Genomic DNA, 14014 nt, shown 5'->3' with positions numbered 1-14014 from the left:
ACAGACAGGCAGTAGCAACGATGGTAGCCTGCACGTGGGTGGCACGGTTCCTGCCGCACCACTACGCCTGTACGATCGGTGATGCGTCATCACCTCCGCGCCGATTGCGCCGTTTACTCACCTCCGCTACGCAGGTGGAGCTCCGGTAGGGGACCTCTACTGCCCCTGTGCGGCAGAAACTGCAGCAGCGACTGAACGCTCTTCTCCTATCCGAGCCTCCGCAGGAGGTGTCGGGGTCGGAAGGCGGCCAAGCTCGGATCGCCGAGTGGCTCACAGGGTCTGGATCTACAGCAGGACACGTCTCACCAACCCGACGCGGCCACTTCTGGGCATGCCCTGTGCACTGGCTAGGGGGAGTGGCCCCACAGTGTAGAGCTACAGAGGCGCTTTCTCTCTCTTTCTCTGCGCGCTCTCTTTCAGGGAGCCGATGGCGCCTGTAAACGGGCCAAAGGGCGTCGCTGCTGTACCCACGCCTTGACGCCTTGCACGCAACCGCGCACAAAGAAGAGAGGGGAAGAACGAGGGAAAGTTTCACGGTCTCATTCATTGGCGCTGCCACAGCTCTGCACAATGTGCTGCCTCTCGTCCAGATCAGGAGAGTAGTCCTCGGCTAGGTCATGGTGAAGTTTCGACGTTATCTGTGGGATTCAAGTTTGTTGGTGTTTTGGAATCAGGTGCTGTGATACTGTCAGTGGGTGATACAGTGAGCGGGAGGGCTGCAGGCAATAGTTTTTTCTTGTTGCGTGCGTGTCTGCATTCACGGTGGAGAAGACCTGCGCGCTCACTTATGCTGCCGAAGGCGGGATGTTGGTTGGCCATCTGTCCTCCCCACTGGTAGATCTGAGTGGCTATGAAGACTCTTGGAGAGGGAGGCTCTTGGAAGTCGTGCTCCTCAATTGTGACAGGGTAAATTGAACGTGCTGTGAGAGCTACGCACAAGTTTTCAGGGCCGCGTTGCACGGCGAACCGAGTTCATCTGTGATCTTCCCCCCCCCTCTCTTTTCCAAAGCTGCAGAGAGCAAGGGGCTATTGTTTTAAAGTTATGAAATGCTGGGTCGTTTGGCACGGTGGGTAACGCGATGATGGGCAGCTTTTCGTAGATCACTGTGCGGCTGAGAGAAGTCGGGGTGCTGCAAGCGAGCGCTCGAGTTGCTGGTCGGAAGGAAAATTGTACTGCTTTTAGATGGCAATCATCGACATCAATCCGGTACTTGGATTGTTGTCACATTGTGTGCCAACGGTGGAGTGCAAGACAGCCAGCAAGAGGGGTGTCGGCGGGATTTTAGACGCACAGAGAAAAAGTGGAAACTATAAATTGATGTGTGGCGTTTTTTTTGGTAAGTGAAGGGATGAAGGCGCGGCCGTCCTTAGTTCTTACACATGTGGCCGTCGTGCTTGTGTTCGTAGGAAGTGAGCTGCCAAGTTCTTATTCGTAACGTTTTTATCGGTTACTGGAGGCCAAGCTGTGTTATTCAGATTAACTGCGCATGCAGGTACGCGAGTGACGCTGCCAGAGAAGGCTTTGCTGGTGTCATCTTTCTTGTTATGGAGACTTGTGTTCTACTTGACGGTTGCGGTGAGTGGTGAAGTCGCCTCTCATGAAGACAATCATTTCATGGCGCATTAGTGACATGTTGTGTTTGCAGTGTCGAGTGAATGGTGACCGTTGCGGGGGATCGGTTAATATAAACTATGCTGAAGAATATATGTTTTCTTCTGTCGGGGAGGGGAGCGTGTGTATGCTCTGGTGACTTGAGAAATGTTCAATTCAGCGTATATCTCTGGGGCGGTGGGTGTATTTTTCTGTAGCTGAGTCAATTGCGTTTTTTTTTCATCAGTTTTTGACAAAGAGGTTTTGGGGATCATGACTGGGCCTGCCAGGTCTAAAGCTGAGAACGTGCCAACAGGGGGGAATGTCAGGGAACTTATCTTTTGCGTTTTGTTGCCCTGCAGACGTGGTGTGCATGGCTATGCCTCAGGGACAGGTGGGCGTGGGTGGTTGAGGGAAGGTTTTTTTCTCTTCCTAGGGACGGTAGTAGTGCTACGTATATTTTTCTACGTATGTATCAAGAGGAACCGGCAACAACGCGATGCAAAGAGACAAAGATTTGCTGTGTGCGTTAGAATTCCTGGTCATGCCTGATTAGCTAGACGAACAGGCGCCGCTGGAAAAAGGTACTTTCATTTCGGCTGCAGCTTCTGGGAATTGTTTCCCATTCATGAGCTTGAACTCTCCAGTAGTGAGAGCGCCGCGGGTAAGAAGGACGCGCATGGTAGCGTCTCCTGCTACTGAATGATCATGATCGAGGAGGTGCTTTTTTTTGGCGTATTGGGAAGATTACCTCCTGCTGTGTCATCCAATTCTTCATGCTTTTGTCGGCTCACATCACGGATGGCGTAAGGCGCCATAGGCTTGCGCACCAAGGAAAATGGGAGGTGGCGGGAGCAAAGCGGACGGAAGCAGAGGAGCAGAGCTTCCTCGGTACGAGGAGAATCTCCCAGAGTCCACGAATATCGGAGACTTGGTAAATTCGGGTCGGTACAAAGTGGCATCTTCGGAGACAGTAGAGATGATGAAGCAGATCCAATCATCACGGGATGCAAACAAAATGTATCCCGACTCGGAGGTGAAGGATTTGAAGCAGTACATAATTGAACAGGAAGGGCTGGAAATCGGTGAGGCGCGCCGACGAGCGCTTGCGCAGCAGTGGCGCTTTTTCTTGTCGTGCGAGCCGATGCAGCGGGGTATAGACGCAGGCATCATCCTCGGGAGTTTTTCTGCCTTCGTTGCATGTCGGAAACCGGGAAACCGAATTCCCGTGAAAATTGCTCTGATCTTTTTTGGCGGCTTTTGCGCCGGAATGTTTGCTGTTCCCGCTATGGTGGTGGCTACAGACTCGTTCAACTCACATCGAATAAAGAAGTTGGAGCAAGAGTTGTTCGAGAAGCAGCGCGCAGAGTTCTACAAGCGGTAGCGGCATCGGGGCCAATGACTCATGGAGGAATTTTTTTGTCTGTCGTGTTGATGTCGCTAAAGTGATTGAAAGTCGATGAACGCACGCTCTCCTCAGGTCATACGAATGGGCATTTATGCCAGTGATTGAGGCACCGAGGTTTGGTATCACTGTAGTCTTACACTAGGGAACGTGACGGGTGCGCTTCGTTGCTAAAGCTGAAAATGTTTCCTCTCACCTGAGAGGTAGCCGTCTCCATGGTGGATAGCTTGCTCCTGAGTGCCTGTAAGAAAAGCAACGGGGTCCTCAGCTGAATGCTCTTTCACCTCGAATACCTACCCTTATCTCCACCGATCTTGATGTTTCAGCCAGCTTCTTATTTCTGGCTTATGGCGTGTTTATTTCTTAGAGCTGTTCTCCCTATCTGATCATAGAAGCTAGAAAAAAAGGCTCATCAAAGAAGGGAATAGAAGTTAACAATGAGCGCCACTCCAGTAATGGGCGCACGCGAGAACGTTCCGTTGCGTATGGATTCTGCTCGCTCGCCCTCGGAGACGTCTGCGAGAGACGCACAGGTAGCACATCTTCTAGCGCAAGTTGCGTTTCTTCATCGGGAGGTTGATCGGCTAGAAGAGATTCTTGTTTCCATGCGAAACAAATCCTATGCTGACGTGCGTGAGCTAACCACTCAGTATGAAGAAACTATCAAGGTGAAGAATGCAGAGCTGGAGGAGCTTCGGCACGCGTGTGGAGCGCGTAGCGAACTGAGCGATGAAGGAAAGCGCTGTAAGATCCTAGAAAAGCAGTTGGCCGCAGCGAACAGCGAGAAGAGCGTTGCGTGTATGGAACGGGCGGAACTGCAGGTGAAGTTGCGCAAAATACAAGTGCTACTGAGGAACAGAAGAGAAGAGGTAGCCAAAGTGCAGGGGACGTTGGAGGAGAGCAACGCGCAGCGCTCCGCCACTGTCACGGCACTGAAGGTAACTGTAGAGTCTTTGACGCAAGAGCGCGATCGGCTGAAGGCCGAGTTGGCGGAGCAAGCGAAACGGCATTCTGTAGAGAGACTGAGTACGGGCACCGTTTGTGAGCGGCAGCGGTGTGATGCTGATATTCAAACCTTGTGCACCGACAGGGTGACTGAGGGATGCCAGGTGTCAACATTGCCGGCTCCTTTGGCGACATCTGGAGAGGAAGCTGAGGCATCTCATTGCCTTGCAGCCGTTTTGGAGGAGAAAACGAGGGAGTGCGATCAGCTCCGAGGGGCCTTGGAAGATTTTAGTGCGATGCAGCGGGACGCTGTGACAATGCTGGAAGTGACCAAAAACGAGCTCAGCAGCGAGACAGAGCGGAGACGACTCGCGGTAGAAGATGCAGAGAATCTCTCTATGCAGCTTCGGGCGTTGCAGCAGCGATGCAGTGATCAAACGGCAGCAGAGCGAGCAATGGCCGACAAAATCAGACTCCTGGGTGAGGAGCGCCAAAAGATGTTGATGGAGAAAGCTGAAATTGAGCGGGACAGAGACCAGTGGGCGGAGCAGCTGCGTCAGTACGAAGCAGATGTTGCACAGCTCTCGGCGACAAAAAATCACGCTAATCGGCAATTAAGCTCTCTTGCAAATGAAAATGAGAATTTGCGGGTGGAATTGCAGCAGCTTAGCGAGCGGGAGGCGCATGCGCTCTACGCAGTAAAGGCGAAGGATATGGAGGTGCAGGAAATTTTGAGTGCGTATCAAAAGTCGGCGCAGGAGAACGAGTCACTTTTGGAAACGCAGCGTTTCCTGGAGCGAGAGCTGGACAATGTTCGAGCCGCTTTAGCTTCAAAGGAAGAGAGTGTAGCCTTTTTGCAGGAGCAGTTGAGGCTGATGCATCTGCGAGAGCAACAGCTGGCACTGAATATGCAGTCGCTCGAGTATGAAAACGAAAATCACCATCAGCGGCTAGCTAGAAGTGATCACGAGGTGGCGGAACTGGAGTCGAAGTGTGCGGAGCTGGCCCAGCTTTTGCATGGCAAAGAGCAGTGCATGGAGGAGCTACATCAAAGCCTGAGTGAGTTGAGCAAGCAGGTGGTCGTGAAAGATAACGAGTCACTTCTGCTGCGGCAGCGGTGCGACACACTCCTGGCAGACATCACCGCACTTCGTGCTTCGTTGACGAATGAGAAGGCTAAAGTACAGGATCTCGAGGCGTCCAATGCGCGCCTTGTCGCGCGTGAAGTTCTGTCGCTGGATGACGCGGCTGCCCGGAGAGTGGAGGCGGAGGCGCTAGAGGGGGAACGAGCCGCCATGAAGGCGGCGATAGAGGAGAACGAGCGGATTTCCGCCGCGTGTGAGCGGCTTGCAGATCAGAATAGAGAGCTGGAGGCCAGAGTTGCTGGGTTGGAGAAGTCGCTGCAAGAGTCAGCGGAGGCGAAGGAGAGGCTGCATAGAATTGTGCTGGACCAGAACAAGGCTCTCTCTCGCCTCTCTGTGTAAATCGAGTGAGGAGATAGAATTAGACGCATGTTTCTGTTGTGGCGCCTCTCGGAAGAGGCCCGTGGCGCTTTTCTACACGCAAGCGCGTCGCTCACAGCTCTGTTTTTCAGTGCTGTAGGTTATACAATAGATGCTGCTTCTGGCCTGTTAGTCGGTGATAGAGAAGGAAGCTTAGGGCAAAATGAAGAGGGTGTGTAGGAGAAAGGACCCGTTGTCTTGCTGCATTCTTGGGCAACTCTTCAGATGTGTGTGCGGGTGTGCACCTGTACATTGCTGGATAATGAGTAGTTGTTGTGCATCTCTGCGCCTCTCTCACTCTCCTCTTGACTCTGTGCGGGTTTTTTCTTCGCGCCTGCGCACCTGCACATGATCTCATGGGCTAGGACGTTTTTTTCGCCTCCATTTGCTGTACAAGCAAATTTGTTTCTAGCACAGCTGTCCAAAGTTGAAACTGAGCCTTCTCGTGTGTGCTCGCCCAAGATGAATGCCATGTATTCTGTTGATCAGATTAACGTCCCCTCCGAGCTGGGGACGATTATGAAGCAGTACACAAAGGCTGTGATGCGCGACAGGCCGACTGATCTATACAAGTACAGTGCCAACTTTTTCGCCATTTTGAGCGGCTACCCGGCGCCTTTCGATTCGGAAGGGCAGCTGACGGAGAGTGCAGTGAACGAGGCGTCGCCGCGTGTGGCGGACACATCCTTCACGGGCTCGCAGAAGGAGGAGGATGCTGACTGGCAAGACCCGGTCGACGCCCTCCTTCGTAGATACGACCGTACTGGAACGGGATATATGGACCCGGCAGAACTACCGCAGCTTCTGGCGGACCTGAGGACAACTCTCTCTCTCGACGAAAAAGATCTGGACTCTGCTGAGGATATTTTAGGCGCGCTTCAAAGCGAGCACAAGAAGATTGATCTGCTGGAGCTTCGAAGTCTGTTGTTCGAAGGTGTAGCTGATTAGTACACCTCCACTGATGTGTTTTCCTGTTTTTTTTTCGTCGCATTTCAGTTACTGTCGGTGATGTAGAATAGAGGTCGTTTTCTCCGCGGGCCGATTCCGTCGTTGCTCTTGCACAAGGTACCTTTGCTTTATTTGCTGACGGTTTCGAGCGTAGGGTGAGCGAATGGGATGCCATTGGTGGTAGTTTCTTGCAGAGCAGCAGACCGCGACTAAGTGTCTGTTTACTTGTACTAGACCATCAGAGACAGAGCGGGAGAGAAACGGGTGTTTCTTACAGGCACCGTTCTATGGTTATGGGCAGCATGCAGTCTGCGCACCGCTGCATTCCTGAAACCGGGCAAGTGCCTCTGGTTTGGGGTGCTGAGCACTGCTAGTGGCTCGATGCGGCCACCGAACACTTGGCATGACTATTGCTGGCAACTGTCCTGATATTGTTTTCGGTTCTTCTGTCTTGCTGTTTGACGTGTGTCCTTTTTGCGTGTGCGAGCATGGACTTTTCAAAGGTGGCGACCAAGCATGACTGCGAAGCAGAACAAAAAGGAGACAAAGCCGGCTGCGCCGGTGATTACCGTGGCTCAGGAGCTTCATGTCGACACGGATCTGCGGCGCCTGCATGAGGCCTGCAGCTCTCTAGGGGAACCGTTTGCCCCTTTTGCGAGGCGGCTCAAGGCGGAGCTGATGCGCGTGAAGGATGGAGACCAGACAGGGGTACCTCAGGTTCCATTATTTGTGCATGGTGATGTGTCACTAGATGATTTGAAGACGCTTTGCATCGTGGCGCTTCGACCCTATCCCTTTCTCCGCGTGATACAGCTACACCACGCAGCGCTGGGCGACGATGGCATTCTCATTCTCTCTGAGTTTCTCAGCCACTACAACCCTCTCCCGGATCGAAACCCATTTGGCATCCAGCGCCTCGAGCTGCCAGGTTGCGCGATTGGGTCGCGGGGATGCTGGTATTTAGGTGGCTACCTAAGAAGCAATGGTACTGTGACAAGGCTTGTGCTCGACTTCAACCCGTTTGGGGATGCCGGGGTGCGGGAACTCTGCACAGGGCTGCAATGGAATGGCACCCTGACATCCCTCTCTCTCCAATACTGTGGTATCACTGCAGTGGGGGCGGGTGATATCGCGTCGCGAATTGTGAAGGAGTCTAACGTGGCGGTGTTGTCGCTGCGTGGAAATGCGATCGGTGACAAGGGTGTGGAGGAGATAGCCAAGGCGATCTGTGTGAGCTCCAAGCTGGAGGACGTCGACCTGGCTGATACGGCCTTCACCGGCGAGGCGGATGCCGTGCTAGCACTCTGCGAAGCCATAGAGGGTGGTACGGGTTTACGAGTCGTGGACGTGGACATGTGCACCGTCACCCCTGGTGCCAGTGAATGCCTGCTCAAGGCGCTGCAGGCGAGCCAGCACTGCATGACGCTTCGGGTGAGCGAACGCACCGACCCAGCGGTGTACAAGCAAATCGTGGACATTAGCGCCACTAGGCCCCACGCAGGAAAGAAGAAAAGTAAGAAAAAGATGTAAATCTGCTTCACGTCCCTCTTCATGTACACAACAGACGGGATGCCTTCAACATCGGTCTTTCCTTTTTCATACAGTATGTGATGAATTCAACCTTCTTTTGGCCCTCTGCATTAGTGTAGAGCAGCCCTCTGGAAAAGCGCCGAAAAAGACCGGAGAGAGAGGTGTTGCAGGTGAAAAAGGAACACGAGAGCCGTGCTATTACTGCAGAAGCACAAACAGTAGCCTCTTCTTTCCTGGCCGTACCTATGTTCTTTTTTCCTCTCAAGAGGCTAGGAAAGGCCTGGGTGTCGATGAACGCCTCACTTAACTCTCTTTCTCTCGCGGCTCGCTCTCCGTTATGGCCTTCTTTTGCGTTGCTGGCTGCGGAAATACAATCGCGCTTAAGCACAGTGCTTGAGAGCTTTAGGAGGTCCCCTCCCGCAGGTATTCTCAGGGACAGGGCGCAATATAGCAGCGGCCGTTATTGCTTGGTACGAAGCATGTATGTGTGTCCTTGCTTTGAGAGGTACTAACGGCGGCACATTCGAAGCCTCAGCTTTTCGACGTTGAGAACAGGCTTCATCTCCCTCCCTTTGGCCTCTGTCACTACCTCTTTTCACTGAAGGTGTGCTGGGCAGCCTATGGTTCTTCTCTTCTCGGTTGAAAAACCGGCTCGCAAGGACGAGGGTAGGCGGGACGAGAAAGTGGAGGCAAGAGATGAGGAGCCTTACGTATGGTCCACCTTCGAGGATCGCATCGCCGTCATCTATGAGGATCAAAAGGGCGCTCGCCCGTCCGCAGAGGAAATCGAGTCGCAGCTTCGAGCGGCCCGATACCCTTTGACGCCATGCTTCTTTGCTACCCCTTTCGATGGCCTTATCGATGGGAGCGATGAGGAAGAGTCGACGGCGCTGCACCGGGTGTTCGAAAATATCGCTCAGTGCGCTCAGCGGAGAGAGAGCATCACTCTTGTCCATCGAGGCGTCAACGCCGAGGCGCATCTCGAGTCCACCCTGATCGCCTTTCTTCAGGCGGTCCGATCATCGGCGGAGTACGGCATTCAAGTCGTCGCGGACGAAATCGCCAAGGAGAAACAGATGCAGCGGCTTTTGCAGATGAACTTGAACCCCATTGATACGGGTGCGGCGGAGGCGCGCGGCACGAAAGGGCACGATCCTGACGCGACAAAGCAGGCAGGGGGCGGCGTGCCGCTGTCAAAAGAGCTGCTTAGGAAGATCGCCACTCTGCGACAGGAGTACCATTACGTGCATCCCGCAGACAGACGGGCCACTGCAGCGAACCGCTATGGGCTCATCACTGCCGCTCACGATGACCTGCTCCAGCCGCCGCACAGTGACTCCACCTCACTGGTTCCAGAGGCGTTTGCAGCGCATCCCTTAGCAAGTCGTACTTCCCGGAAATCGACGGTCACCTCGCTGATGGCAGTCAAGAACGCACGTAGCCACTCGGTCTTGTTTAGCCAGATGGCGCGCCGGAACACTGCATTGCTGCTGTCGGAGCTGCGGCAGCAGGAGACGGATCTTGGCTGTGAACCCATTCCCGGAAACGGCTGGGGTGACAAGATTACTCTCTTCACCTTCGACGGCGTGTCTTCCGTGATGGCACTGCCGGGAATCCCAAACTTCGAAGAGGTAATTCGCGAGCTGGTGCTTGACTTTTGGGTTCGCACCGACTTGAAGCCAGTGGACGGCAAGCGTGTGTTGGTCCAAATCATGGAGGGCCAGCGTGAGGACGTGGGCCAGCTGTTCCAGCTGAGCCTCAACTGGTACGAAGACATGCCAGACTCTTTGCGAGTTGTCATTCGCGACTCCGCAAACCGTGTGCTGGAGGCGGTAGCGTCAGTGGCAAAGGAAGGGCTCACGGACGGCGCGACGTTTCATCACCTGATGCTGCGCATCCACAGTTTAGAGGAGGGGCAGCTGTCGTGCGAGGTGGACGGGCGGCCGATCGACATCCAGCTCATTCAGCAAGAGCACCCTGTAGCCTTCAATCCTTGGCCACATCGCCTCTTCGTGGGCGGCTACCTTGACGAGGCAAACTCACCAGCCTTGGTGTTTCGCGGGACTATCGCGGAGCTACGGTTCTGGTCAGGTGGTTCCCCTTCATATCCTATAGTTCGGTGGCCGCTTTTTGCGGTCGAAAGCGGAACACTTCAGGAGATGACGCGTACGATTCCTGCCGATCACCACGAGACGCTGCTGAACCTACGTGCGGTGGAGGAGCCACCTCCGCGTTGCGCGCCATCCTTCGATGGTAGCCTAGTGATGAACGTTGGAACGGTGCCGCTTTTCGGCCAGCTGATGCACAATTTTCGAATGGAACTGTGCTTTCGCACTAACGTATCGTCGCGCATGATGACGCTAGTGGGTGTGACGGATAGGAGCTTCAGAATGCAGGAGTTTGGCATCGTGCTAAATTCAGAGCCGGTCATTACGAAGGAGCGGCTACGCTACCATGAGCTTCACGCGACCTTCTACATTGTGGATGCGTTCGGTGCCTGTTGCTCTGCCCTACTCCGCGGCACTGAGAGGCATAACTTGATGGATGGCGAGTGGCACAAGCTCGTGTGGCGGTGCATCGACAGTGAAGCAAACAAGTTCACTGTTAAGGTGGACGATGTGCTGCAGGACCTGCTATTCGTCTCGCGGGAGGGGCCGACGCGGTTCGTGAGCTTCAATGACTGGGTCGCAGTCGGCGGACACAACGTGCGCAACTGGAAGATCAAACGCCACTTCACCGGGCAGATTGCACACTTTTACCTGTCGTTGCGTGGATGTCCCTATGTGACGCTGAAGATGGACGAGGGTCCAGGCGCTTACGTACTGCAGGATCACTCGCATCACCACAACCATGGACTGCTGATCGACTCCACAACGGGTGTCGTGCGGCGTAACGACGTGGTGTGGGTTCCCGGCCCCGCGCAAAAGTCTGACGACCTCGAGGAGGCTGTGTGGCGGGACGTTCGAACTTTCAAGAACAACGATGTTTCTGTGGCGGCGGTGGTTTTCACGTGCACCGCCGGCGAGCAAGGCTTTGCGCGCGAGGCGCTGTACGACGTGCTGTCCGGTACGTGTCGAGAGCCCGAGCGCACACCACACATTCTCGCCGAGCAGGCAGAAGCGCAGTGGAATTGTTGGTACGGTCTCCCTGCGCAATGTTACCACTCAGTCGACAGTCTGACGAGGCTGGAGGAGTCCATCAACAGAGTGCTGAAGGCAGATGCGCCACGAGGGCACCTCCTGGTGACCGTGCGCATCGGAAACTGCCTTGCGTCCGTGCTGCACATTCGCGAGCCGGAGCTTCCCGCTGACGCAGTTTACGACTGCAACATGCTCAAGTGGCACTACCCTTACATGGTCGAGGGAACGCGGGGCTGGCGTGAGCTGATGCTGAATCGCATGATCGAGGGTGCGGAGTCGGTACTCCTCCGCGACACGTTGAAGCCGTATGTGACCGCGAAATTAGGACCGTTGAATTCTGGTCCGACGAGCTTGCTAACGGAAGACATCATTCGAAGTCTGCAGAGGAGTGGGCGGCCGTGGTTTTTGCCGGTGGTTCTTCACACGCACCTGCTGAATGCCGAGTTCGGATCGACGCTGCATGTGATTCAGCGCATCCGCCCGCGGATGTCGGCGAATGAGGCAGCTGCTATCTGTCTTTTCAGCAAGAAGCTCTTCGACGGCGTTCGAGAAAATGCCTCGCTCGTGATTCAACGGAACTGGCGTGGCTGTCTGGCGAAGCGCGAAGCCATGCAACGGAGTGAGCAGCGCAGCTTGGACGACCGGAAGGTGGAAGAGATACGCACTCTTCGTATGAATGCCTTGTGCAAGGCGAAGGGTTCGCTATGCGCGCTGCTCATCACGCTGCACCACCCGCGTTCTCCTGTACCTGCCATCGATAGCGACACAAAACCGCTTGAGGATGCTCTCCGGAAGCAAGGCTACGAGGTGAGTACGTTGCAGGACCCCGACATGGCAACAATGCTGCGTGCGCTGTCGCAAACGGACACGACAAAGTCCAACTTTATTTACCTCAGCGGCTATGGCGGTGCACTGAACCTTCGTCAGCCACCAGTCTTTGGGTTTGAGGCACTCGCGGTGTATATCGAGGAGCAGGCTTACCGTGCAACGTTGGAGTGCGACGAAGGCAGAACATTCCGTGAGCTAATGGCGCGCATGAAAGAAGAGGAGGCGATGGTGCCCGTCAAGAAGCCGAAGAAAAAGCCGAAGAAGGCTGCTGGTGCTGCTGCTTCTGCTCGACAAAAGAAGAAGACGGCGGCAGAGCTTGAGCTTGAACAGCGTCACCTCGAGAGCGCGCTGCAGGCTAACCGCTTGGAGATGGAGCAGAAGGAGTCGTCTGCTCGGGACAGCCTTGTTCGCGAGTGTGAAGCGACCTACCAGCTGCTCTCGCGTGAGCTGCGACATGCGATCGTGATTACGCGGGAGTATGAAGAGCGCTATAGAGCGAAGGGCCCTGACGGTGACGTGCAGAACTTTGTGTACCCGTGCGAGTCGCGCATGATCGAGCCCTTCGCCACGACCGTCGTGAACGTGGAGGACGTCATTCGGGCGGCACTGCACCGGCAGGCACCACCACCTGGCCTGCAAAGCGTCGTGGCGATTGACCTACAGCCAGTGACGCCGTACTCGTGCGGCGTGGCATACCTTGCGAGCAGTACTGGGAACATGTTCCGGGTGCCCTACCGGCCGGAGCAGCGAGAACTCCTGTCGTGGATCCTTGTGAAAGCCTTTGAGGGGCATCTGCGAAAGATTTCGGCCACTTCAAAGTATGCGGTTCTCTCTGGCGGAATCGAAACGGCGGCGAATGAGCGGGATTGGAAATCGTTCGCCTCTTATGTGGTGAGAAAGCTGCAAGTCTACTGCTCTCCCGAGCGCTGCCGCATGCTGCGTGGCGAACTCGATCGGCAAGTTCCCTTCGTGGCGGAGTTGGTGCCTGTGCGGGACATTGTCATGGACGCCGAGGCCAAGGATCGTCGGCGCCGCGAACGCGAGACACAGAAAGTGAAGGCGACGGTGACGTTTGGCGTTGGGAGCGCGAAGGTGCAGAGCGACATGTTCTCTCTTTTACGCGATTTCCTGGAGGGCATTACTGTGAGCGAGCTTGTGTTTACAAACACAATTCACATTCTGTTCACACAGCACAACAAAGGTGTCGATGGGATTCATGTGAAGGATGTCACGGATGCGCTGGAGAAGTGTCGCCCTGCGGCGTGCAATGTGGCATTTGAGATGCGCATGACCGCTAGTGGAGTGGAGGTGCAGTTCAAGGTCTCCGACGCAGGGGACAGGCTTCCTCTTAGTCAGTGGCTGAACGCGCTCTCGGTGCGAACTCTGACGTGGCAGTTCCGCCAGAGGCCTCTGTTCGGAACTGCGCCGCTGGAAGTTGATTACCTCGAGTACCAGTACGATGCCAAGATCACCTGCAGCCTGCGCCGCTACCGACAACTGTGCAAGCAGTTCCATGCGTTTCCTGTGCCAAAGCCGTACGTTCGCATCCTTCGAGTCCGCGTGGGAAGGTCGGCAAAGCAAAACTAAGGACCGCAGGCAAGGTATGTGGGGACGCTATTGCATGAACCAGCCGCCCTTCTCCACTTTGAGCTTCTCTCGTTAATCCTGTGCCGGCCACAGGCTTCACGGCTCTCCCTCAACGAGGAGGATGCCAGCGTTATGTACAGTGCACCGCGCTTTTTTTTCTGCTGGCGTGACTTTGGGGCTGCTCTGTGCGTGAGCGTACACGGACGCGTGAACGTGTGAGTGTTTGTTTCTTTGTCTTTTCCAGCAGCAGCAGCAGACCTGCGGAAGCTGGAGGAAAGTCTTCAGCCACGTAGAGTCGCTGTCGCTCCAAAGTGCGGCGCTGCCGCTTGTCGTGTTGTTTTCTGTTTGGCCATGTACAGAACTCTTCCGCAATGAAGCGGTGCTGTATGACAAATCTCCACGATGTTTCCTTTATCGAGAAAAAAAGAACGAAAGGAAAAGAGAAAGAGCGCAGCCACATTGCACAATGATAGCTGTTCAATGAGTCAGAAGAGCCGAGCGCTATCAATGGTCGTCTTCGTTGATCATAAATATGGGA

At 54.8% G+C, this 14014-nt stretch overlaps 5 protein-coding genes across 5 annotated transcripts; all 5 read left to right on the top strand.

The window, feature by feature from the left end:
- Positions 1 to 2429: 2429 nt before the first annotated feature.
- On the top strand, positions 2430 to 2975 carry LSCM1_07675 (uncharacterized protein; the record flags this gene model as incomplete). The annotated part of the gene is made up of 1 exon (XM_067325037.1): positions 2430 to 2975. The coding sequence occupies one exon, from the start codon at positions 2430 to 2432 to the stop codon at positions 2973 to 2975; it is 546 nt and encodes a 181-aa protein (XP_067180882.1).
- A 458-nt stretch (positions 2976 to 3433) lies between these two features.
- LSCM1_07674 (uncharacterized protein) lies at positions 3434 to 5425 on the top strand (the record flags this gene model as incomplete). Its single annotated transcript, XM_067325036.1, has 1 exon — positions 3434 to 5425. One exon carries the CDS (start codon positions 3434 to 3436, stop codon positions 5423 to 5425), a length of 1992 nt encoding a protein of 663 aa, XP_067180881.1.
- Positions 5426 to 5905: 480 nt separating this feature from the next.
- Positions 5906 to 6391, top strand: LSCM1_07673 (uncharacterized protein; the record flags this gene model as incomplete). The annotated part of the gene is made up of 1 exon (XM_067325035.1): positions 5906 to 6391. One exon carries the CDS (start codon positions 5906 to 5908, stop codon positions 6389 to 6391), a length of 486 nt encoding a protein of 161 aa, XP_067180880.1.
- A 516-nt stretch (positions 6392 to 6907) lies between these two features.
- Positions 6908 to 7921, top strand: LSCM1_07672 (uncharacterized protein; the record flags this gene model as incomplete). The annotated part of the gene is made up of 1 exon (XM_067325034.1): positions 6908 to 7921. The coding sequence occupies one exon, from the start codon at positions 6908 to 6910 to the stop codon at positions 7919 to 7921; it is 1014 nt and encodes a 337-aa protein (XP_067180879.1).
- A 620-nt stretch (positions 7922 to 8541) lies between these two features.
- Positions 8542 to 13476, top strand: LSCM1_07671 (uncharacterized protein; the record flags this gene model as incomplete). Its single annotated transcript, XM_067325033.1, has 1 exon — positions 8542 to 13476. The coding sequence occupies one exon, from the start codon at positions 8542 to 8544 to the stop codon at positions 13474 to 13476; it is 4935 nt and encodes a 1644-aa protein (XP_067180878.1).
- Between the last annotated feature and the right edge of the window lie 538 nt (positions 13477 to 14014).

This window comes from Leishmania martiniquensis, chromosome 9, assembly GCF_017916325.1.
Source record: "Leishmania martiniquensis isolate LSCM1 chromosome 9, whole genome shotgun sequence".
NCBI classification, from domain to species: domain Eukaryota; phylum Euglenozoa; class Kinetoplastea; order Trypanosomatida; family Trypanosomatidae; genus Leishmania; species Leishmania martiniquensis.
This window is presented reverse-complemented; position numbering and strand designations above follow the sequence as displayed.